Source organism: Mobula birostris, chromosome 7 (genome assembly GCF_030028105.1).
Source record: "Mobula birostris isolate sMobBir1 chromosome 7, sMobBir1.hap1, whole genome shotgun sequence".
NCBI classification, from domain to species: Eukaryota; Metazoa; Chordata; class Chondrichthyes; order Myliobatiformes; family Myliobatidae; genus Mobula; species Mobula birostris.
In genome coordinates, this window is record NC_092376.1 from 50,212,499 (window position 1) to 50,239,159 (window position 26,661).

The window sequence follows — 26,661 nt, forward strand, 5'->3', positions numbered from 1 at the left end:
CATTTTGAATCTTTCCCCTCTCACCCTAAACGTATGGCCTCCAGTTTTAGACTCCCCTACCTTGGGGAAAAGACTTATCATCCACTTCTTATAGATTGCTTAATGTCCTAACAATCATTGTATAAATCATACTCTGGTTTGACTTTCCAAAATGTTTCACTTCATACACGCAGTGTTATGAATCTTCACAACTCTCTTCTTTGAAAGGTCGTGGAAGCAGAGTATTTGAATATTTTTTAAAAAACACAGATATAGGTAGTTTCTTGACGTACCAAAGCATGAAAAATTACAATGTAAGTAGACAGGAATTATAGAGTTATGGTTACAGTAAGGGTATTCCCTAATCTTATTAAATTGTGGAGCAAGTTTGACAAACTGAGTGGCTTACTCTCGGTCCTAAAAAGTACCTGTATGTGTGTTCATAGTTCTGCAATGTATCCACTTTAATACACTGGTAGTGCAACATAACATATGAAAGATGTCCTTAGTGTGAAAGAGGAACCTGAGGTTTTGTGTACTGGTTACTACTACCAATGTTTACATTGTAGTGAAAGCTAAATTGTTGGGGACATGGAACTAACATTTACTAAAAAAAAATCTTTTTCCCAGGATTCATCTGCAAGCCATGTCATCAGAATTTGATGTGTTGTATTGCTACTGAAGTTCATAGAGTGATGAACATTGCACATTTTTCCCAAGTGATGTTAAACTGGGATGAAATAACTTAAGATAGTTTCAAGAAAAGGGCTCCCTCCTGAGGTAACTATTGTGGGGAATAAACAGAGAACAAATTAGGAATAAACAAAAACACGAGAAAATCTGCAGATGCTGGAAATTCAAGCAACACACAAAATGCTGGTGGAATGCAGCCTGGTCTGCTGCGTTCCACCAGCATTTCGTGTGTGTTGTAGGAATAAACAAACCATTTTCAGGTTGATAGGTGGGATACACCAAAGATCAGTACAGGAGCCTTGGCTATTTACAATTAATATTAATGATTTAATTACAAAGGACGGAGTGTACTGCAAGTTTACTGACATACTATGCAAAGCTTGGTAGACTGTACTATGAAGAGAATGCAAAGGGATATAGACCAGTCAGCTGAGTGGACAAGTGCCAAAAAATATATTGTGGGGAAATGCAAAGATAAGGTTTTTTTAAAAAAAAGCACAGGAGAGCAAAGCAGTACTCTTTTTTTTAAGATGGACTAATGTTGGTGTCCAGTCTGGTATGTGTGCATTTGTACATGAAAGGCCAGTAGTTAACATACCGGTGCAACCAGTTGGGCAGGCAAATTGTGGGTACAACACACCTTAAACATATACATGTTTTGTTCTCTGAATCTTAGGAACAATAACGTAACTCTGAGGCAAAGCACCTTTATGTTTTGGCTGTTTAGGTAATGGAAATTCACCCTTAAAGAATTTACTAATCACTCCCAAAATTAAGATGTAGAATAAAATTAGCTTTTATAGAATTTATGCCAAAAATAGCAAAAAACCCCACAAAAATTTATTTATTTTAACTTGTTATTTCTTAACGCATAAGGCTTTGTGTTATGGAAAATCATGATACAGACTATTTTCTGGGAACACAACCCCCACACCCACAGTACAGCACTGGATTGATTCAGGATCAGATTTAATATCACCGGTATATGTCGTAAAATTTGTTAACTTAGTGGCAGCAGCTGATTTTTATATATACCCACACACAATTCTGCTGGCACACTTAAGACTCCCTGGTAAATAAAATCAAAAATCTCAGAGCAAGATTGTTGTACCAGAGAGACAAGGACTGTTGTGTTTTTTCGTTTTACAGAGACTTGGATATCTCCAGGCATTCCAAACGCAGCAATACAGCTCGCTGGCTTTACAATTCACCACCAAGATAGTACTTTTAGAGGCAGAGGAGGCAGAGTATGCTTTATGATTAGCGTTTCTGTCCCAGTCCAGACCCAACCTGGAACATCTCACGATCAAGTGTCATCCATTTTGTCTGTGCAGGAGTCTTGGTAACATGTACACCCTACCTCAGGCTCTGGATGAACTGAGCAATGTAATCAACAGGCATGAAACAGTGCACCCTGATGCCTTGCCCATCACTTTGGGGGATTTTAACCAGGCCAGCTTGAAAAAGTCTCTAAATAATTATCATCAACATGTTACTTGTGGAACCAGAGGAGCCAACAGACTGGACCATTGTTATACTACCATCAAGAGCACTTACCGGGCCACCTCACGCACATACTTTGGAAAGTCTGATCTCATGGCTGTACTTTTACTCCGAGTATAGGCAGAGACTGAAGACCACAGCTCCAGTAGCGAGGACCAAGAAGGTAAAAAGGAGGCACAGGAGCCGCTTATAGGACTGCTTTGAGTCACTGGACTGGACTGTATTCAGGGATTCATCTTTCGAGTCTGAATGAGTATGCCACAGTTATCACTGACTTCATTAAAAACTGCGTGGGTTCGTGTGTGCTTACAAGAATACACTATACATACCCGAATCAAAAGATAAAGGTGAACCAGGAGATTCGTAGTCTGCTGAGGGCTAGATCTGTGGCATTTAAGTCTAGTAATCCAGGACTATACAAGAAGGCCAGATACGACTTACGGAGGGCTCAGTCCAGAGCAAAAAAACAATTCTGATCGAAGTCAGAGGTGGAATCGGATGCACGTCAACTCTGGCAGGGTTTGCAGGCCATTACTTCCTACAAATCAAAACCTAACATCATGAATGGCTGTGATGTTTCACTCCCAGATGAGCTTAACGTCTTCTATGCATACTTTGAAAGGGAGAATAAAACTCCAGCTATGAGGATCCCTGCAGCACCTGGGTGACCCTGTGATCTCTGTCGCAGAGGCCGACATCAGAGGCTGAATCATCACAAGCCAACAGGCCCTGATGGAGTACGTGAGTATGGTTATGAAAACCTGTGCTAACCAACTGGCAGGATGTGTTCAAAGACATTTTCAATCTCTCATTGCTAGAGTCAGAAGTTCCCACCTATTTCAAAAGGGCAATGATCATACCAGTGCCCAAGAAGAGCAGGGTGAGATGCCTTAACAACTATTGTCGAGCAGCACTCTCATCTACAAAGATGAAGTGCTTTGAGAGGTTGGTTATCACTGGAATCAACTCCAGCCTCAACACTGACCTGGATGCACTGCAATTTGCCTATCGCCACACTAGGTCTACAGCGGATGTTTCACACAGCCTTGGATCATCTGGATAATATTAATACTTATGTCAGGCTGCCGTTTATTGACTACAGCTCAGCATTTAACACAATCCCTCCTACGGATTTGATAAATAACAAGCAGGCTAGACAAAGGGAAATGGTTGATGTTGTGTATTTAGATTTTCAGAAGGCCTTTGACAAGGTGCCACACACGACGCTGCTTACAGGAAAGATTCTAGCATGCAGGAGGCAAAGAGTGGGACTAAAGGGAGCATTTTCTAGTTGACTGCCAGTGACCTCTTACGTTACAAGCTAATGATTTGAATGATGGAATTGATGGCTTTGTTGCAAAGTTTGCAGACAATACGAAGACAAATGGAGGGGCAGGTAGTTTGAGGAAGTAGAGATGCTACAGAAGGACTTAGGCAGGTTAGGAGAATGGACAAAGAAGTGACACAGGGAATACAGTGTTGGGAAGTGTACAGTCATGCATTTTGGTAGAAGAATTGCAAGGGTTGACCATTTTCCAAATGGAGAGACAATACAAAATACTGGGGCCCCAAAGGGACTTAGGAGTGCAAGGATGTAATGTTTAGACTTTATAAAGCACTGACGAGGCCTTACTTAGAGTATTGTGAACAGTTTTGGGCTCCTAATCTTAGAATGTGCTGAAACTGGAGAGGGTTCAAAGGAGGTTCACAAAAATGATTCCAGGAATAAACAGCTTGTCATATGAAGAGTGTTTGATGGCTCTGACCCTGAATTCACCGGAATTCAAAAGAATGAGAAGCGACCTCATTGAAACCTATCGAATGGTGAAAGGCCTTGATAGAGTTGATGTGGAAAGAATGTTTCCTATGGTGGGAGAGTCTCAGAGGACACAGCCTCAAAATAGAGGGGCGTCTTTTTAGAACAGAGATGAGAAGGAATTTCTTTAGCCGGAGAGTGCTGAATCTGCGGAATTCTTTGCCACAGGCATCTGTGGGGGCCAAGCCTGAATGTATATTTGAAGTGGAGGTTGATAAATCCTTGATTGGTCATGGCATGAAGGAATACAGGGAGAAGGCAGGAGATTGGGGCTGAGAGGAAAATTGGATCAGCCATGATTAAATGGTGGAGCAGACTCAATGGGCCAAATGGCCGAATTCTGCTCCTATGTCTTATGGTCTTACAGTATATTAAATAGTTAAATTAAAGATAGTGCAAAAACAGCAACAATAAAAAAGTGAGGTAGTGTTCATAGGTTCAATGTCCATTTAGAAATTGGATGGCATATGGGAAGAAGCTGTTCCTGAATCACTGAGTGTGTGCCTTCACGCTTCTGCATCTCCTTCCTGATGGTAACACTGAGAAGAGAGCATGTCTGGGGTGATGGGTGATATAGACAGATTGACCCGAGTTAGCAAGGCGGTGGTGTATATTTATTTTATTTCACTTAGAGATACAGCATAGAACAGGCCCTTCCGGCCTAACGAGCCACACCACTCAGCAACCCATCTATTTAACATTAGCCTTATCACAGGACAATTTACAATGAACTGTAAATTTGTGTACTGGTTACTTCCACCAAGGTTTACGTGGTAGTGAAAGGTAAATTGTTGCATACGTGGAACTAATAATGGAAGGAAACTGGAGCACCCAGAGGAAACCCACACACTCACGGGGAGAATATACAAACTCTTTACAGAAGGCACTGGAATTGAACTTTGAACCCCAAAACGCCTCAAGCTGCAAGAGTATTGTGCTAACAACTGTGACATAATTTAGGGAAGGCCAATTATTTGGGGTTGACACGAAGAGAAATCTCTTCACTTCAGAAGTTTGTAAATATTGAGAATATTTAAGGCCGTGATCATCAATTTTTAATATACAGGTGATTATGGGATTTAAGGACTAGAAGACAAAGTGGGCAAGGCAGAATATCAGCCATAATTTTATCAAACAGCAGAGGAGACTCAAGAAACCATCTGACTCCACTTGCTATTTCTTATGTCACGTTAATTAGCTGGAAATGAACCCTGCAAGATGCAAAGGCAAATAGACAACGGAGAGTCAGTGGATGTTGTGTGCTTGGATTTTCAGACGGCCTTTGACAAGGTGCTGCACATGAAGTTGCTTAACAAGATAAGAGCCCATGATATTACAGGAAAGATACTAGCATGGATAGAAGATTGGCTGACGGGCAGGAGACAAAAACTGGGAATAGAGGGGACCTTTCCTGGTTGGCTGCCAGTGACTAGTGGTGATAGGCAGGGGTCAATGTTGAGACTGCTTTTATTTTACATTATATGTCAATGATTTGGACAATGGCAATGATGGCTTTGTGGCCAAGTTTGCAGACAATACAAAGATAGGTGGAAGAGCAGGTAGTGTGCAGAAGAACTTAGATTGGGAGAATGGACAAAGAAATGGCAGATGGAATTTGGGGAAGTATATAGTCATGCACTTTGATAGAAGGATTAAAGGTATAGAATATTATCTAAATGGGAAAAAAAATTCAAAAATCAGAGGTTCAAAGGGGTTTGGGAGTACTTGTGCAGGATTCCCTAAAGGTTAACATAGAATAGTACAGCACAGTACAGGCCCTTCAGCCCACAATGTTGTGCCGACCCTCAAACCCTGCCTCCCATATAACCCCCCACCTTAAATTCCTCCATATACCTGTCTAGTAGTCTCTTAAACTTCATGAGTGTATCTGCCTCCACCACTGACTCAGGCAGTGCATTCCACGCACCAACCACTCTCTGAGTGAAAAACCTTCCTCTAATATCCCCCTTGAACTTCCCACCCTTTACCTTAAAGCCATGTCCTCTTGTATTGAGCAGTGGTGCCCTGGGGAAGAGGCGCTGGCTATCCACTCTATCTATTCCTCTTATTATCTTGTACACCTCTGTCATGTCTCTTCTCATCCTCCTTCTCTCCAAAGAGCAAAGCCTGAGCTCCCTTAATCTCTGATCATAATGCATACTCTCTAAACCAGGCAGCATCCTGGTAAACCTCCTCTGTACCCTTTCCAATGCTTCCACATCCTTCCTATAGTGAGGCTACCAGAACTGGACACAGTACTCCAATTGTGGCCTAACCAGAGTTTTATAGAGCTGCATCATTACATTGCGATGCAGCTCTATAAAACTCTGGTTAGGCCATAACTGGACTTAAACTCTATCCCTCAACTTATGAAAGCTAACACCCCATAAGCTTTCTTAACTACCCTATCCACCTGCGAGGCAACTTTCAGGGATCTGTGAACATGTACCCCTAGATCCCTCTGCTCCTCCACACTACCAAGTATCCTGCCATTTACTTTGTACTCTGCCTTGGAGTTTGTCCTTCCAAAGTGTACCATCTCACACTTCTCCAGGCTGAACCCCATCTGCTACTTCTCAGCCCACTTCTGCATCCTATCAATCTCTCTCTGCAATCTTCGACAATCCTCTACACTATCTACAACACCACCGTCTGCAAACTTGCCAACCCACCCTTCTACCCCGACATCCAGGTCATTAATAAAAATCACGAAAAGTAGAGGTCCCAGAACAGATCCTTGTGGGACACCACTAGTCACAATCCTCCAATCTGAATGTACTCCCTCTACCACCACCCTCTGCCTTCTGCAGGCAAGCCAATTCTGAATCCACCTGGCCAAACTTCCCTGGATCCCATGCCTTCTAACTTTCTGAATAAGCCTACCGTGTGGAACCTTGTCAAACGCCTTACTAAAATCCATACAGATCACATCCACTGCACTACCCTCATCTATATGCCTGGTCACCTCCTCAAAGAACTCTATCAGGCTTGTTAGACATAATCTGCCCTTCACAAAGCCATGCTGACTGTCCCTGATCAGACCATGATTCCCTAAATGCCCATAGATCCTATCTCTAAGAATCTTTTCCAACAGCTTTCCCACCACAGACATAAGGCTCACTGGTCTATAATTACCCGGACTATCCCTACTACCTTTTTTGAACAAGGGGACAACATTCGCCTCTCTCCAATCCTCCGATACCATTCCCGTGGACAACGAGGTCGTAAAGATCCTAGCCAGAGGCTCAGCAATCTCTTCCCTCACCTCATGGAGCAGCATGGGGAATATTCCATCAGGCCCCAGGGACTTATCCGTCCTAATGTATTTTAACAACTCCAACACCTCTTCTCCCTTAATATCAACATGCTCCAGAACATCAACCTCACTCATATTGTCCTCACCATCTTGCAGGTTGAGTCAATGGCAGGGAGGACAAATAATGTTAGCACTCATTTTGATAGAACTAGAATATAATCGCAAGGATGTAATGCTGACACTTTACAAGGCATTGGTCAGACTGCAATTGGAGTATTTTGAGCGGTCTTGGACCCCTTATCTGAGAAATGATGTGCTTGCATTGGGGAGGGTTTAGAGGAGGTTCACAAGACTGCTTCTGGGAATGAAAGGGTGAACGCATGAGGAGTGTTTGTTGGTTCTGGGCCCGTCCTGGCTGAAGTTTGGAAGAATGAGGGTGAATCTCATTGAAACCTATTGAATAATGAAAGGCATTATATAGAGTGGGTGTGGAGAGGATGTTTTCTTTAGTGGGGGAGTCTAGGGTCAGAGGCATAGCCTCAGAATAAAGGGTCATCCATTTAGAACAGAGAGCAGGAGGAATTTCTTTATTCAGAGGACGGTGAATCTGTGGAATTCATTGCTACAGATGGCTGTGAAGGACAATTCATTGGGTATATTTGAAGTGGCGGTTGATAGGTTCTTGATTATTGAGAGCATGAAAGGTTACAGGGAGAAGGTAGAAGAATGGGGTTGAGAGAGATAATAAATCAACCACCATGGGGTGGTGGAGCAAACCAGGTGGGTCGAACAGCTTAATACTGCTCCTATGTCTTATGGTCTTCATTTCCCTGTCCCCCTGCCGTTCAGATACGTTAACCTCTGCCTCAAATATGTTCAATGACCCTACCTTTCGATTTCAGAATTCCAAAACATCATGACCGCCACCACCCACCCCCACCCCAGCTAAAGTATCTCCATACATCCTTCCTAAATGAAAAAAATTATACCCCACTAGTTTTTGATATCCAAATCATGGGAAATATAGTTTTTGTCAATCTCCTCCGGAATCTTACATTTCAATGTGATCACCTCTGAAAAGTTTTATGGGTATATAAGCAACCTACTCAACCCCTCTTCCAATGTCAATCCTTTCATACCAGGAATTAAACTGGTAAGCCTTATCTGCATGCCTCCAACGCACCTTTCTTTACACATGGACTCCAAAGCTATACACAGTAATTTAGCTGAGGTCCATGCAGAGTCCTGCAAAGTTGCATTCAAACACCTCTACTTTTGTATTCCATACTCCCTTCAATGAAAGCCAAAATTTCACCTGCTTTCTGCATTACTTGCTGTACTTAAATGTTCACCCTTTGTGTTTCATGATCTAGGGCCACAGATCCCTTTGCACAACATTTTGTGGTGTCTTTCCATTTAAGTGATTTTTAAAAAAAAATTTTGATTCTTCTTTCTGAGGTGGATAGCCTTAAATTTTTCTACATCGTATCCTAGCTGCTAAATTCTTGCTCATTCCATTGATCCACTTATATCTATTCATAACTATCTATATCCCCATTTGCAAGCATTTTGTGTCCTTCTCAAAATTTGCAAAAGTCACATCTACTTTAGCACATCATTAGTAAATTTAGCTACAGTACTGTTGGTCTCATCATCCCAAGTCATCAACATACTGTAAATAGTTGAGGAAAGATACACTGTTAGCCAGTGCAATGTCTTCCTGTTGATATCCACTGACTTCAGGGATACTCACTGTCAAATATCACTGTTACCTCAGGAATTCAGTTCTGTGGTCTACGTTTGGACCAAGGACATGTTGAGGTCTGAACTCAAGTGATCCTGGAAAAGCCCAAAGTGGGCACTATTAAGCAGGTTATTGGTGAGTAAATGCCATTTGATAGCACTGTCAATGAGACCTTCCATCATTGTGTTGATGATTGACCCACAGACTGATTGGACTGCATTCCATTTATCCTGCTTTTTGTGAAAAGGATGTTTTCCCCTCACATTGTTGGGTAAATATCAATACTATAACTGTACCGGAATGGCTTGGTTGCAGGCACAGTTAGTTTTCAAGCTCAGATCTTCAATAATACAGCCAGAATATTGAATGGTTTCATGGCTTTTGCTGCATCAGTCATTTATCCATTTTTGTGTCTGAAAACTGAAATAAATACACCTATTCATCACCGATCACTGATTGGCATTGATCAGCAGCAATAAGCCTTTGACCTCCAAAATTTGCTGTCAGGCAAATTTAAAAAAAATTCAAACGGCTACTAAATCCCATAGAATCAGGTGAAAGGTTGATTATCGAAGCCCCAAGACATCACAGTCAGAAATCTTCAGAACATCTTTCCTGGCCCAACTTTCTTCTACTGCTTGATCAATAACTTCCCTTCTATTAGTTTGTTAATGACTGTAATGAATGTTCAGCTCCATTTGCAATGATGAAGCTATGTACCAAAATACGGTTAATAGTCAGGCTTGGGCTTTTAGGCAAGTAACAATTGCATCACAAATATACTTTACAATGCCTTTGTTGCTTTACCACTGTACCTCTACTTCATCTTAAATAGAATTAGCATCACCAATTTCTTCAATATTAATATCTTGGGGTGGTAACAATTGATTAAAACTCAAACAAGGCCAATGGAATTTGGAGCAGATGAATGACTCAGTATTCAGTTGATATCCTGACCCATCAAAGCCTCGCATAGAAGGCACATCAGAAGTTCTCATCCAAGTGTGCTCTTGCATGATCACATACAACCAACTCATAATCATCCAGGTCAAACCAGAACAGTGCGTCAAATATATTACCTACAGAGTGCACTGCCAAATGAAATCAAGGTTTCTTTGGCAACATTATCTACATCACATCACCTGCCACTGACTCAATAACGTCTATTTTTGGCAAAAACTGGGTCTCAAGTCCTGGAACTTCTTACTTAACAAATCTTTTTGAATGATTTCACCAGCTGAATTGCAGCAAGGCCAAGTAGAAATGAGAAATCAAGAGGTATTTTTGGAAGAATTGAAGGTGGTGTAATCAAGTCTACTTTTATAATGGACAAACGATTTGGACTGAAGTGCATGAAACCAATTGTGGTATGTACTGATAATACTAATATAGATCTCCTAAGTGAGGAGGACTGCAAAGGTACCAAGGAAGACCAAGGCAAGCTAGTATACTGGATACCAGATTAAATTTTAAAGTGGACACATGTGAATAAACATGGACTAGGAATTGACCAAATGAGAATAATGAGGTGTGATTTCAAATATTTAATATGCCAATTCTCTATGTTTAAAATACTAAACCCAAATTCATATCAACAATTGTACTAAAATTACACATATCAAAATAATACCACTAAAGAGAAATTTAATTTCATTATCATTTTAAAAGCAGAGTGTTGACCATGCTAAGAATGATAAGACAGTAAGAGCACAAGACATGGGGCCAGAATTAAGCTGTTCAGCCCACTGAGTCTGTTCCATCGTGGCTGATTTATTATCCCTCTCAACCCCATTCTTTGCCTTCTTCCTGTAACCTTCCACACCCTGTCTAATCAGGAACCCATCAACCTCCACTTTAAATAAACCCAATGACTTGGCCTCCACAGCCATCTGCAGCAATGAATTCCACAGATTTACCTCTCTGGGTAAAGAAATTCATCATTTTTGTTCTAAATGGATGTCCTTCTATTCTGAGGCTGTATCCCCATCATAGAAAACATCCTCTCCACATCTACTCTTTAAATAGGTTTCAGTTCCTCTAAGCTTCAGCGAGTAATCCCAGAACTATCAAATACTCCCTATACATTAACTCTTTCATTCCCAAAATAATTCTCTCCAATGCCACTACATGGTATTTTAGATAAGGGCCCAAAACTGCTGACAATACTCCAAGTGCAGTCTGAATAATACCTTATAAAGCGTCAGCATCACATCCTTGCTTTTCTGTTCTCCTGCTCTCTAAATGAACGTTAATATTACATTTGCCTTCCTTACCACCGACTGAACTTGCAAGTTAACTATTAGGGAATCCTGCATGAAGACTCCCAGTCACTTTACACTTCTGATTTCTAAAATTTTCTTCCTGTTTGGAAAACAGCCGACGCCTTTATTTCTTTTACCATACACTTCCCTACACTATATTCCATCCGTCACTTTTTTATCGTGTACTATACACTGAAATACTAACAAGCATATCTACCGCTTCTAATATCAAAATGTTCAAGAAAACGAAGAGTTAAAAGCAAGTTTGCAGTGCCACAGGTAAATTTTGAATCTGGGGCCAACACTTTACAGCCTAGCTCCGTAAAGGGGTACAAGTTAGCTATGGTCGGTCAAAATTTACAGCACACAATTAAGCAGGCAAATGGCCTACTTGTTACAACGTTCATTGCAATTGTTCAAGTTGTTTATAAATTAAATCTGTCTCAAATCTCCAGGTTCCAATTCTATCGTTGTTCAGTGTGCCTAAGGGGTTAGCAGTTTGTCGATAAGGTCGGAGTCCCAACCTGCAATTTCAAATATACAATATAACTAACCCTCGCGTCTACCCAATAGTCAATCCAATTCAAATATGCCAAACATAAATTAGCCGAATAAACATGGAAAGAGGAATTTAGTTAGTGGGATAATTTTCAATACTTTTCTTACTTGTGCTGCTCTCATCAATGGCAGTTACAAATTAACCCAGCTGGAAATAAAACCGCTTATGCAGACGTAATAAAATCAGCAGCACCACGGACAGACCTGAAACACAAGTATGCTGGTATAATAATAAAAATAACGAGAGAACAGAATAGATTTCTCAAATCGATTCCCAAAGTTGCATTATTTCGCTTGCCGGTTGAAGCGATGCAAATCAAGGACATCTCCCACGAGCAAAGTCCAGCAGCTGTAGAGCGCTCGCCCGCCCCGGTACCTATTTACTTCTTTATCTACCTCAAAAAAGCGGAAAAGAAATCAACACCAAACTAAACCGAACGCCGCGCACCTGAACCGCTCCTGGCCCGCCGTGTCCCACAGCTGTAATTTGATCCTCTTTCCCGGCTCGATTTCCACCAGCCTGGCGAAGAAGTCCACGCCGACCGTGGGGTCAGACGAGTCGTTGAATTTGCCTTCGGTGAACCTCCGGAGGAGGCAGGACTTGCCCACCGTCGAGTCTCCGATCACTATCAGACGGAACTGATAGATCCAAATAGCTTCCATGACATAACTTTTTCTCTTTTTCGCACGGTTTCGGTAAAATGCTGTTTTGCTTAAATAAATAAAACCGAAAACAAGTAAAATAAATTTTAAAGTAATGACGGCAACCGGTAAATATATATTTGACAAACTATTATTGTACTGCAGCAGAATTTCTAGTCCGGTTTTCCAGCTCCCTCACCCGTCCAGCCTTCAATGCTGCAAACTCCGCCCTCTTGCTGCTACCGGAAAACCGAGCCCGGGAAGAGGGAGGCTGTGCTTGACGGGCCCAGGGCGATGCTTGACATTGATTTCCTCCAATCACAAGTCGGGAAATGTGGGAAGGTGGGCGCATTAACTAATAGCACACAGGAGGAGGCGGGCACTCTAGGGGAGCTGTGTTTGATGTTGAGCTCAAACGTACGCATGGATTTATTTGACGAAAGCTTTTCGGATTTTATGTAAAGAATTTATTAACACACACGCGCAGAATGTGTAAATACCCAACCACATCGACAAGTTGTTGGTGGATCCAGTTCAAGAAAATTTACGATGTGATGACGATATTTCTATCAAAACTGAGGAATACATTTAATAATATAACAGTAATGCATGACAAGGTCGGCGTGATATGACAGTTAATCAAGATGTGATTCTGACCTACATACAGAAAACAAATTCATGATTTTACGAACACGAGAAAATCTGCAGATGCTGGAAATCCAAAGCAACACACACAAAATGCTGGAGGAACTCAGCAGGCCAGGCAGCATCTATGGGAAAGAGTAAACAGTCGACGTTTTGGCCGAGACCCTTCATCAGGTTTGGAAAGAAAGTGGAGAAGTCATAAATTCGTGATGTTCTGCTTTTGGTCCTTAGGTTGTTTAAAACTGCTTAATATGCCCAGTGAGATCTTGCATCACCTTGATTTAAGGATAAATCTCTTTGCAGGTTTCCCCCTTAAAATGAGCAAAATAATAAAATTTGTATAGAATATACAAGCATTGTGAAATCAGTGGTTCTAAACTGAACTTTTAAAATGTAGAAACCTTAGAGACAGACCTCTTATTTGATCTAGTAATGATTACCAGGGGCCAAAAATTGGTTTTGCTTCTCTGCTGTTCTTCAATGTTGACATGATTCCACCAATAGCAGCTCAAATATCAACCAAATTAGAAATTCAGACATGTGGTGATAGGAATTTCAGTAGCAAGAATGCTTAAAAATTCATATTTGGGGTATGTGGTACAACAAATTTCACGACTCTGTCAGTGATAATAAACCTGATTCTGATTCTGATTCAATGCTGATGATTAACTTACCCACCTAGAAACAGAGATCTGGACCAGCAATCCAGATAAATAAGATCAAATCCTGTCAGAGCAGCTATGGAATTTAAATTCATTTAATAACAAAAACTAATTGTCAATGATGACCATTTTATTATAAATTCAAAGTCAAAGTTAAGTTTATTATCATGCATATGTACATCTATGCATGGTTGTAATGAAAACCTTGGAATAGCATTACAGGCACAAAGCGTCACATAAGCAGTATTCACAAGAAAAACATAAACGATACACAGTTTTTACAAGAAAAAAACATAATTACAGCAAAAAGGCCATTTTAATGCAAGGTAATCATAGTGTTGTTAACTGAAGTGGTTATGAAGATTTTTACTGTCGGTGCCAGAACAGAACTGCTGAAGGGAAGTAACTATTCTTCAACCTGATGGTGTGGTACTTCAGACCTCTGTAACCTCCTGCCCAACGGTAGCTGTGAAAAGATGGCGTGGCGTATAAGATGCGAATTGGATGTATAATTGGCTGTATGGTAGGAAGCAGAGAGTGATAGTGGAGGGTTGCCCCTCAGATTGGAGCCTGTGGTCTAGTGGTCTGCCACACAGGTTAGTGCTGGGGCCTTTGTCGTTTGTATTTTATATAAAAGATTTGCAAGTGCGTATGCAAGGCATGTAAGTTGGTGGATGATACTAGATCAGGCTTTGTTGTAGGTAGAGGAGAAGTTTATGAAAAATTACAGAGTATAAGACTTGATCAGCTAGGTATAAGACCATAAGGCAAAGGAGCTGAATTAGGCCATTCAGTCCATTGAATCTTCTCCGCCATTTCATCATGGCTGATCCCGGATTCCACTCAACCCTATACACCTGCCTTCTTGCCATAACCTTTGATGCCCTGACCAATCAGGAAACTATCAATTTTTGCTGTACATATTCCCACGGTCTTGGCCTCCACAGCTTCTGTGACAGAGCATTCCATAGATTCACTACACTCTGGCTAAAAAACATTCCCCTTACCTCTGTTCTAAAGGGTTGCTCCTCAATTTTGAGACTGTCCTCTAGTTCTGGATACCTCCACCATAGGAAACATCATCTCAACATCCACCCTGTCTAGTCCTTTCAAGATTTGGTATATTTCAATGAGATCACCCTGCATTCTTCTAAATTCCAGTGAGTACAGGCCCAAAGCTGCCAAATTCTCCTCATATGTTAACTCCCCTTAATTTCCGGAATTATTCTAGTGAACCTCCTCTGAATTCTCTCCAATGACAACACATCTTTTCTGAGATATGGGGCCCAAAACTGTTGACAATACTCCAAGTACAACCTGACTTGTGTCTTACAAAGCCTCAGCATTATCTCCTTGCTTTTATATTCTATTCTCCTTGAAATGAATGCCTTCTTTACCACAGTCTCAAACTGTAAATTAATCTTATGGGAACCTTGCACAAGGACTCTTAAGTCCCTTTGCACCTCTGATGTTTGAGTTTTCTCCCCATCTAGATAACAGTCTGCACTTTTGTTCCTTTTACCAAAATGAATCATTTCCCAACACTGTATTCCATTAAATCACAAACAATCCTGGCCTGCTAAGTTCCTCCGGCATTTTATGTGTGTTGACTGTATTCTATCTGCTACTCTTGCCCATTCTTTCTTTTGTCTAAGTCCTGCTGCAATCACATTGCTTCCTCAGCACTACCTACTCCTCCACCTATTTTCATATCATCTGCAAACTTTGCCACAAAGCCATCAGTTCCATTCTCCAAATCATTGACAATGTGAAAAGTAGCGGTCCCAATACTGACCCCTGAGGAACACCACTAGTCACTGGCAGCCAACCGGAAAAGGCCCCCTTTATTCCCACTCGCTGCCTTCTGCCTGTCAGCCATTCCTCTATCCATGCCAGTATCTTTCCTGTAACACCATAGGATTTTATTTTGTGAAGCAGTCTTGTGTGTGACACCTTATCAAATGCCTTATGAAAATCTATGTAAATGACATCCACTGCCTCCCCTTTGTCCATCCTGCTTGTTATTTCCCCAAAGAACTCTGACAGGTTTGTCAGGCAAGATTTCTCTTTACAGAAACCATGCTGACTTTGACTTACTTTATCATTAATCTCCAAGTACCCCGAAACCTCATCCTTGATAGTAGACTCCAACACTTTCCTAACCACTGAGATTGGGCCAAGGGGCCCATAATTTCCTTTCTTTTTCCTTCCTCCTTTCTTAAAAAGTGGAGTGACATTTGCAATCTTCCAGTCCTCTGGGACCATGACAGAATCAAGTGATTCTTGAAAGCTCATGACCAATGCATCCATTATCTCCAACCTCTTTCAGAACTCTAGGATGTAGTCCATCTGGTCCAGGTGACTTATCCACCTTAAGACCTTTCAGTTTGCCTGGCATTTTTTCCTTTGTAATAGCAAAGGTACTCACTCCTGTTCCCTGACACTCATGGTTCTCTGGCACACTGCTTGAGTTTTCTACAATGAAGACTGATGGATGCAAAGTACTTAGTAAGCTCATCCGCCATTACTACCTTACCAGCATCCTTTTCCAGTGGTCCAACTTCTACTCTCACCTCTCTTTTAGCTTTGGCTCTTGAAGACTTTGGCAAAGAGAGGCGCAGGATGTAAGTAGATTTTTTTTCATTTAATTTTTTTTCTTTCTTTCTCATTGTGCAGTTAGAGCAGTGTGGATGCCAGGCAGGGTAGTTGACTGCTTCTCTTGGGGGATATGGGAAGGCAGGGAGACCTCCAGTGCCCCTGGTGACTACACATGAAAGAAGTGCATCCAGCTGCAGTTTCTTTCAGATTGTGTTAAGGAATTGCAGCTGAAACTGGATGAACTCCAGATTGTTTGGCAGGCTGAGAGATTGATCGACTGGACATACAGGGAGGTAGCTACACCCAAAATGTAGGACACAGGTAACTAGGTGACTGTCAGGAGGAGGAAAGGAGATAGACAGCCAGTGTAGAGAACCCCTGTGGCCGTTTCCTCAGCAACAGGTATACCACCATGGACAGCAGTCAGGTTTCTGGCACTGAGTCTGGCTCAGAAGGGAAGGTGGAACATGAGGCAACTGCAGTGATAGTGGATTTATTGGCTAGGGGAACAGAAAGGCAGTTTTGTGAAAGAGAACATGAATCCTGGATAGTATGTTGCCTTTCAAGTACCAGAGTCAGGGACATCTCAGATCGAGTACACAACATCCGTCAATGGGAGGGTGAGGAGCCAGAAGTTGTGGTCCACGGCGGTACCAATCGAATGGGTAGAGAGGGCGACAAGATCCGGCAAAGTGAGTTAGGTGCTTAGTAGAAGGATGGGACCTTCAGGGTTGTGATCTCAGGATCACTATCCATCCCATGTGCTAGTGAGGCCAGAAACAGGAAGATCATAAAGTTTAACACGTTGGTAAGGAGATGGTGCAGGAGGAAGGGCTTAAGATTTTCAAGTCATTAGGTTCTCTTCCAGAGAGGGTACGACCTGTAGAGATGAGACAGTTTGCAGCCGAACTGGAGGGGGAAATGCTCAGTCAGGACAGATTGGAGAGCTTCTCTAGTGAGGTTTTATAGATAGTTCAGAGGAATAAGAAAGGAATGACCATGTTAGTGGGATTATATTATAGACCACTCAATATCCACAGAATTTAGAGGAGCAGACTTGTAGAGAAATCACAGACTGTTGCAAGAATCATAAGGTTGGGATAGAAGGTGATTTTAGCTTTCCGTATATTCATTTGGACTCCCATACTGTAAAAGGACTGGATGGGATGCAGCTTGTCAGATGTGTTCAAGAAAGTTTCCTTAATCAGTACTTAGAGGCCTCAACTAGAGAGAGTGTGATACCGTATCTCCTGTTAGGAAATGAGACAGGGCAGGTGACAGAAGTTTGTGTAGGAAAACACTTTGCATCTAGTGATCATAATGCCATTAATTTAAAGGTAATTACTGAGAAGGATAGGTCTGGTCCTCAGGTTAGTATTCTAAAGAGGAGAAAGGCTAATTTTGATGGTGTCAGAAAGGATCTGGCAACTGTGGCTTGGGACATGTTGTTTTCTGACAAAGGTGTACTTGGTAAGTGGGAAGCCTTCAAAAGTGAAAGTTTGAGAGTACTGAGTTTCTATATTCCTGTCAGGATAAAAGGCAAGGATAACAGGTTTGGGAGAAATTGGTTTTCAAGATATTGAGGCCCTGGTTTAGAAAAAGGAGGAGGTGCATAGCAGATATATGAGGTACTTGAGGAGTATAAGAAATGCAGGAGAACTCTTAAGAAGGAAATTGGGAGGGCTAGAAGAAAGCATGAGGTTGCTCTTGCAGACAAGGTGAAGGATAATCCCAAGGGCTTCTACAGATATATTAAGAGCAAAGGATAAGAAAGGGTAAAATTGGTCCCCTGGAAGATCACAGTCGTAATCTATGCATAGAGCAGAAAGAGATGGTGGAGATCTCAAACGGACTTTTTTTGCATCCATATTTACTCGGAAGATGGACACAGAGTTTATTGAAGTGAGGCAAAGCAGCAGTGAGGTCATAGACCCTACACAGATTACAAAGAAGAAGGTGTTTGCTATCTTTAGGAAAATTAGGGTGGATAAATCCCCTGGGCTTGATAAGGTGTTCCCTCAGAACCTAATGCAGAAATTACAGGGGCCCTACCAGAGATATTTAAAATGACCTTAGCCATGAGTGTGGTACCATAAGACCATAAGACCACAAAACATTGGAGCAGAATTAGGCCACTTAGCTTATCGAGTTTGCTCCACCCTTTGTTCATGGGTGATGCATTTTCTCTCAACCCCATTCTGCTGAACTCTCCCTGTAACCCATCACACCCTGAATTATCAAAAATCTATCAGCCACTGCCTTAAGTACACCCAATGACCTGGCCACCACAGCCACCTGTGACAACAAATTCCACACCACCCCCTGGCTAAAGAAATTCTTCCTAATCTCTGTTCTAAATGGATCTCCTTCTATTCTGAAGCTGTGGCCTCCGGTCTTAGACTTCCCCACCATAGGAAACATCCTTTCCACATCTACTCTATCTAGGCCTTCCAACATTTGATAGGTTTCAATGAGATACCCCATCATTCTTTTAAATTCCAGTGAGTATAGACCCAGAACCATCAAACGCTCTTCAAATGATAAACTCTTCAATCCCAGAATCATCTTCGTGAACCTGCTTTGGACCCTATCCAATGTCAACACATCCCTTCTTGGATAAGTAGCCCAAACCTGCTCACAATACTCTAACTGAGGCCTCACCACTGCTTTATAATGCCTCAACATTACATTCTTGGTTTTATATTCTAGTCCTTTAGAAATGAATGCTAAAATTGCATTTCCCTTCCTCACCACCAACTCAACTTGCAAGTTAACCTTTAGAGAATCCTGCACAAAGACTCCGAAGCCCAATTGCACCTTGAATTTTTGAATTTTCTCCATGCTTAGAAAATAGTCTATGCTTTTATTCCTTCTACCAAAGTGCATGACGATACACTTCCCAGCACTGCATTCCATCTCCCTCTTCTTTGTCCATTCTCCTAATCTGTGTAAGTCCTTCTACAGCCTTCCTGCTTCATCAACACTACCTGCTCATCCACCTATCTTCATTTAGTCTACAAACTTGACCATAAAGCCATCAATTCCATCGTCTAATTCATTGGCACACAAGATCTCTTCAGCCATCTCTTTCAGAATCATGTGGTGTAATCCAGGTGACTTATCTACCTTTCAGCTTCCCTAGCACGTTTTCCCTAGTAATAGCAACTGCACTCATTTCTGCCACCCTGACACTCTCGAACTTCTGGCATACTGCCAGTGTCTTTCATTTCCTTGTCCCTCATCATTTTTCAGTGGTCTGATATCTACTCTCACCTCTCTGTTACTCCTTATATATCTGAGAAAACTTTTGTAATCCTCTTTGATATTATTGGTTAGCTCACCTTCATTTTTAATCTGTTCCTTCGTTATAACTTTTTTGATTGTTTTCTGTTGGTTTTTAAAAGCTTCCCTATCCTCTAACTTCCCACTAAGTTTTGTTCAATTATATCCCCTCTTGTTTGTTTTATGTTGGCTTTGACTTCCCTTGTCATCCATGGTTGTGAGATCCTGCCTTTAGAATACTTATTCAGGTTGTATTTTATGCCTTAAATTGCTCCCAGAAACTCCAGCCATTGCTATTTTGTCATCATCCTTGCTAGTCTTCTTTTCCAATCAACTTTGGCCAACTCCTCTCTCATGCCTCTGTAACTCCCTTTACTTCATTGTCATACTGATACATCTGACTTTAGCTTCTCCCTCTCAAATTTCAGGGTGAATTCTTTTTTTTAAATCAAATTTTTATTATTATTTATTCTTATTTTACAAAGCAGCGCAGCATATCATAGAGCAGATACAGTACAGCATATTTACACAGCCATCCCATGACAGGAAAACAACAAATAAAACTTAGAATCAGAAAGAAGTTCTAATTTAAGTTTAAATTAACATACTACCAAAATTGATCCCACGCATCTTGGACTTTTCCCTCACTGTTAATTCTTCCCAACATGTGTTCATATGATGAAATCTTAATCATTTCCTTAGTCCATTCCTTCACAGTGGGACATCAGTTTTGCAATATAATTCTTGCAACTGTGATGAGACCCACTTTTAAAATAGTAAAATTGTCATTGTTTACATTAGGTATCATTGTCCTATCACCCAGGAGACAAAGCCGTGGGCACAAGGGCAGTGTGGAACAAATTGCAGGGTGAATCATGATCTCTGCCTCAGAAGTCCTTTACCTTAAGCTCCCTAATCAATTCTGGTTTATTACACAGTATCCAATCCAGAGTACCTGTCCCCTAGAGGACTTTACCACAAGCTGCTCTGAAAAGTCATCTCATAGGCATTCTATGAAGTCTTCCTTTTGGGATCCAAAATCACACCAACCTGATTTTCCCGATCTACCGGTATATTGAACATCTACCATCATAACATTGCCTTTTTGACATGCATTTTCTCTCTCCCATTGTAATTTGTAGCCCACATCCTGGCTAATGTTCAGAGGCCTGTACATGACTCACATCAGGGTCTTTTTACCCTTGCAGTTACTTAACTCAACTCACATTGATTCTATATCTTCAGATACTATGTCACTTCTTTCTAAGGATTTGATTTAATGTTTTACCAACAGAGCTACAACTCCCCCTTTGACCTACCTGCTTGTCCTTATGATACAATGTGTATCCTTAAATGTTAAGCTCCCAACCTTAATTTTCTTTCAGCCACAAATCAGTGCTGCCCACAACATCATACCTGCCAACCTCTAACTGCGCTACAAGATGATCTACCTCATTCTGTATACTGTGTACATTCAAATATAACACCTTCAGTCCTGTATTTGTCGCCTTTTTGGTTTTGTCCCCCTGTTACATTGCAACACATTCTGCTGACTGTAATTTTGCCCTGTCATCAGCCTGTCCTTCCTGACATTCTCACTATGCACTGCCTCTGCTTGTATACCAACTGCCCCATCCTACTGCCAAATTAGTTAAACCACTTCCCAATAGTTCTAGCAATCCTGCCCACTTGGGTTCAGGTGTAGCCTATCCCTTTTGTACAGGTCTCAACTTCCTTAGAAGAGATCCCAATGATCCAGAAATGCAAAACCCTGCTGCCTGCACCAGTTCCTCAGCCACGCATTCATCTGCCAAATCATCCTATTCTTACCCTCACTGGCACGTGGCATAGGTAGCGATCCAGAGATTACCACTCTGGAGATCCCACTTTTCAACTTTCTGCCTCACTCCCTAAATTCTCCCTTCAGGACCTTCTCCCTTTTCCTACCTATGTCATTGGTACTGATACGTACCAAGACTTCCGTCTCCTCATTCTTGCCCTTTTGAATGCCATGGACCCTATCTGAGATGCCCCTGACCCTGGCACCTGGGAGGCAACATACCATCTGGGTGTCTCTCTCATGTCCACAGAATCTCATGTCTATCCAAAGTAGTATACTTATTATTGAGGGGAATGGCCGGAGAGATACTCTGCACTGGCTGGCCATTTCCTTTTCACTCCTGCCACTTAGGAGACTACCTCCCTGTAGCTCCTATCTATCATCTCCTCAGCTTCCCATATGAGCCAAAGGTCATCAAACTGCAGCTCCAATTCCTTGACATGTTCTCTGAGGAGCTGCAGCTTGGTGTACCTGGTGCAGATGCGGTTATCCGAGAGGTTGGAGGTCTCCCAGAAATTCCTACATCTCACACAAAGAACACAACACAGTCTCTGGAGCCACCCTCACTGCTCCAACTACGTACTAACAGACAGCGAATGAAGGATGAAGAATGAAGAAGAAGAAACTTACTGGGTACGTACCTTGCCCAAGCCTGTTGAGCCAAAGCCTCCTCATTCTAACACTGGTCCACTCACACAATGGCCAGTCTGCTTGTCCCTACCTTATTTATATTTGCCCTTGCTAATGAATTGCTATTTGAGTGGGCCATTGGAAAATGGTGAAAGCCTGCGAATGCTTCTTTTTAAATCTCACTCACGGATCTGTGAGTTGCCTCCTCACTCGCTCCCAATTCGATTGGACCACCAGAAAACAGGTGAAAGCCCGCAAATGCTCTTTTTAAAAATCTCGCTCACAAACCTGTGAGTTGTCTCCTTTCTCGCTCCCGATTTGAATAGGCTGCTGGAAAAACAAAGGTCCAATCGGACTGTGCTGGAGGTTTGGAGGATAGCTAGTGTTCTTCCATTGTTTAAGAAAGGCTCTAAGGATAAGCCAGGAAATTATAGGCCTGTGAGCGTAACAGTAGTAGTGGGTTAGTTATTGGAAGGTATTCTAAGCGACCAGATACATATATATTTGGATAGACAGGGACTGATTAGGGATAGCCAACATGACTTTGTGCATTTTTCGAAGAAGTTACCAGGAAAGTTGATGAAGACAAGGGAGTGGATGCTGTCTTCATGGAATTTTTCAAGGCTTTTGACAAGGTCCCACATGGGAGGTTGGTCAAGATGATTCAGTCGCTTGGCATTCAAATTGAGGTAGTCTGTTATTTGTCATCTATTATCACTGGTTTCAAGATTGTCAAGCCGAGGAGTGGTAGTGGGGACAAGCTCCCACTACCTAAAAGTGCTCCTCATGGCATGCGCCTCAAATAGCCTCTGACAACCAAGTCCAGCTCCTGACCGTCTCGTGTGGCTTGGCCTCTAAGCCCAGTGTAGCTGTTTCTACTGACAGGAGAAGGGGTGAAGTCGGGTCCTGGTGCCTTAAAACCAGTGCTTCGAGTAGATGGAGCTCGTCAGCCTGGGAAGGCAGTCCATCTTAGAGAGGGAAGACTCTGATTTCAAACCTCCGCTGCCTTGCGGCCATACCCACTCATGGGAAAGGCTTCGGGAGTAAACCCTGAGGACAAATCCGGAGCTGGAGTCCCTAAGGCAGTCCGACGTTGCCTTCAACCTTGTTCTGGCAACTCCTGCGACGACACTGGTGCCAAGCTGTATTGGCCCTTGCCCTTCCCTTGGACAACATCGGTGTCATGGAGAGGGGAGACTTGCAGCATGGGCAACTGCCAGTCTTCCATACAACCTTGCCCAGGCCTGCGCCCTGGAGAGGACACTCTAGCATCACCTCACTGCAACGGCACAACATGGAAAGCAGCAGTCTACCGGTTGTCACTGTGGCCGAGACTGTCACTCCCGTGTGGGCTTCTACAGCCACAACAGACGCTGCTCTACCAACACAGACAGAAGCAAGACTTTCCAGGCGCAGATCCATGATCTCTCGAGACTAACGGATGCCACCACGATATCAATGACCTGGATAATAATGTAAACTGTGTCAGCATATTTTCAGATGACACCAAGATTGGGGTGTAGTGGACAGCGAAGAACATCAAAACGTCAAAGGGGTCTGGACTAGCTGGAAAAATGGGTTGAAAATGGCAGATGGAATTTAATGCAGTCAAGTGTGAGGTGTTGCATTATAGGAGGACAGACCAGAGTAGGACTTATACAGCGAATGGTGGGGCATTGAGGAGTACGGTAGAACAGAGGGGTTTGAAAGTGGTGTCACAGGTGGATAGAGTTGTTCAGAAAGCTTTTGGCACATTGGCCATAAATCAAAATATTGAGTATAGGAGTTGGGATGTTATGTTGAAGTTGTATAAGTCATTGGTAAAGCCTAATTTGGAGTATTGTGTGCAGTTTTGGTCACCTACCTACAGGAATGATGTCAATAAGATTGAAAGAGTGCTGAGAAAATTTACAAGCATGTTGCCAAGACTTGAGGACCTGAGTTATAGGGAAAGGTTGAATAGGTTAGCACTTTATTCCCTGGAGCATAAGGGGAGATTTAATAGAGGTATACAAAATTATAATGGGTATAGATAGGGTAAATCAAGGCAAGCTTTTCCCACTGAGGTTGGGAGATACTAGAATTGGAGGTCATGGGTTAAGGGTGAAAGGTGAAATGATTAAGGGGAATATGAGTGTGAATTTCTTCACTCAGAGGGTGATGAGGGTGTGGAACAAGCTACCAGTGGGAATGGTGGATATGGGTTCAATTTCAACATCAAGAGAAATTTAAATAGTACATGGATGGGAGGGGCATGGAGAGCTATACCCAGGTGCTGGTTGATGGGCTAGGTAGATAAATAGTTGGGCATGGACTAGATGGTCCAAAGGACCCGCTTCTGTGCTGTAGTGTTCTATGACTCTATAACTCCAAGCTGTTCCTACTCTCCAACGATCTGCTTTTACTAGCACAGTTTTGGCTTTGACAGGAGCATTCAAACACTCATTTGGGCAAAAAGCTGAATTCTAGAGGAGGGGAGAGACTTATTCCCTTGATATTAAAGCAGCACCTGTCTGGACTTCCGGGTCATCAAGGGAATGGCGGCGTAAGGAAAAGGTCTCTCGACAAAAAAGAAGGTAAACTGCCCCATAATCGAATTTAGACAAATACTTAATATTGCATAACTATATTAATAAAAGGGGCAAGGATGATGTCTAAGAACAAGATTAAAAAGTCCGCTCCGAAGGCTGATAAACATAAAGAGACGCAGCAAGGCGACGGGCCTAGCTCCCCCACGGCAAGCCGGGACGGAGATAATGAGGGGGAATCGGTGACTCTGTCCTTGATTCTCGGAGAGATTCGCGAGTTCCGACAAGATAACAGCAAACAGCTAGAAGATATTAAAGGAGAAATAGTAAAAACTAACTCACGGATAGATGAAGCCGAAGCGAGGATTGTTGGAATTGAAGAGAAGCTACAAAACGCAGAGGAGGTGATAGCAGAAATGCTGAAGCTGCAAGACCAGCTCCAGTGGAAACTAATAGATCAAGAAGGCCGCTCGAGAAGGGAAAATGTGAGGATTTACGGAGTTCCCGGAGGAACTGAAGGTAAACCCGGATTGATGATTCCCTTCGTGGAGAAGCTACTTAGAGAGAACCTTGATATACCGGCCGCAAAAGACCTACAGATAGAAAGAGCTCACCGCGCGTTGGCACTACAGCCTCCAGCAGGCGCCCAGCCCAGATCGATTCTGGTCAGATTTCTCAGTTACAGAACGAAGGAAGAGGTGATTAAAAGGGCATGGCAAAAGAAAGGTTTCATGTGGAACAACTGTAAAATCAGTTTAGACCACGACTACGCACCGGGGATTCTTGCCAGACGGAAGGAATATACGGAAACACGGAGAGTCCTGAAGGAAAACAACATCAGATTCCAGACCCTGTATCCAGCTCGGCTGAGAGTCTTTTACGACGAAGGGACAAAAACTTACGCTACGGTGGAGGAGGCAACGTTGGACCTGGCGGACCGGGGACTACCTATTAAAGTTATCACCCAACCGGAGTCGCTACTGGAGAGGATTCGGCAGAAGTCGTGGCAGTTAGTGGGGTGAGGACGCTCCACACGAACCAGAGTGTCAAACTACAAGGAAAAGCTGCAAATATTCAGACGCGAATGTACAGAGAACACAGGTTAATTAAGAGAAATAACTGAAAAGAGTAAATCGGACTTAAAGGTAAAATGAAAACTGGTAACTGAAAATAAACTAGACGGAATAACTTGAATGATAGCAATATGGTCGAGACATAAATAGGAGAAAATTCTCTATGATTATTCAAACTGCTGAGGGCCCTCTAACACAGGGTGAAGATAGAGGTTATCCCTCTGAACTGAGGTGGGTCGGTGCTCAGGCCTCACTGTGGGAAGTCGGGAAAAATTTTCAAATGTTGCACGTTCAAAAATGTCTAGGGTGTGGTTATATGTCTTGGTTTACTGTTGAGAAGGGATTGCTTACTGTTTGGTTAGAAAAGGAGAGTGTTTTTTTTTCTACTAGAGAAAAATGCAAACTGAATTGGTAAAAATAATTTCCTATAATGTTAATGGGGTTTTGAATCCAATTAAAAGAAATAAGATTATGTCTAAATTGAAAAAAGAGAGGGCACAAATAGCTTTCCTCCAGGAAACACATATGAGCCAATCTGAACATGGAAAATTAAAAAGAATGGGCTTTAAGCATGTATTTTATTCATCATATAAATTGAGTCACAAAAGAGGGGTAGCTACTTTAATATCAAGTACTCTTAATTATGAACATATTTCAGAGACTAGAGACAAAGAAGGACGGTTCGTAAAAATCACAGGAAGAATAGAAGGTACAGAAATAACATTGCTGAATGTTTATGCTCCTCCAGGTTGTGAATGGTCATTTTATAGACACATTTTTGACCTAATGGTCAGTTCTCAAGGGGTAGTAATTTGTGGAGGGGATTTTAATATTAGATTAAATCCTATATTAGATTCTTCAAGAATAGTTTCTCAGAATAAACCTCTGACTCGGAAAGTGAATTCATTGATGGAGGAGTTGGGAATTATAGATGTCTGGAGGGAATTACAC

At 42.1% G+C, this 26,661-nt stretch overlaps 2 protein-coding genes across 2 annotated transcripts in view; one reads left to right on the plus strand and one right to left on the minus strand.

The window, feature by feature from the left end:
- LOC140200186 (ras-related protein Rab-39A-like) overlaps positions 1-12,673 on the minus strand; it is a 37,695-nt gene extending 25,022 nt beyond the window's left edge. The window contains exon 1 of the mRNA XM_072263113.1: positions 12,259-12,673. Coding sequence (XP_072119214.1) covers positions 12,259-12,473 — 215 coding nt within the window. The 5' untranslated portion in view covers positions 12,474-12,673. The remainder of the gene's footprint in view (positions 1-12,258) is intronic.
- Positions 12,674-12,834: 161 nt separating this feature from the next.
- LOC140200736 (solute carrier family 35 member F2-like) overlaps positions 12,835-26,661 on the plus strand; it is a 118,467-nt gene continuing 104,640 nt past the window's right edge. The window contains exon 1 of the mRNA XM_072264321.1: positions 12,835-12,869. The gene's annotated coding sequence lies outside the window, so the exon portion shown is untranslated. The remainder of the gene's footprint in view (positions 12,870-26,661) is intronic.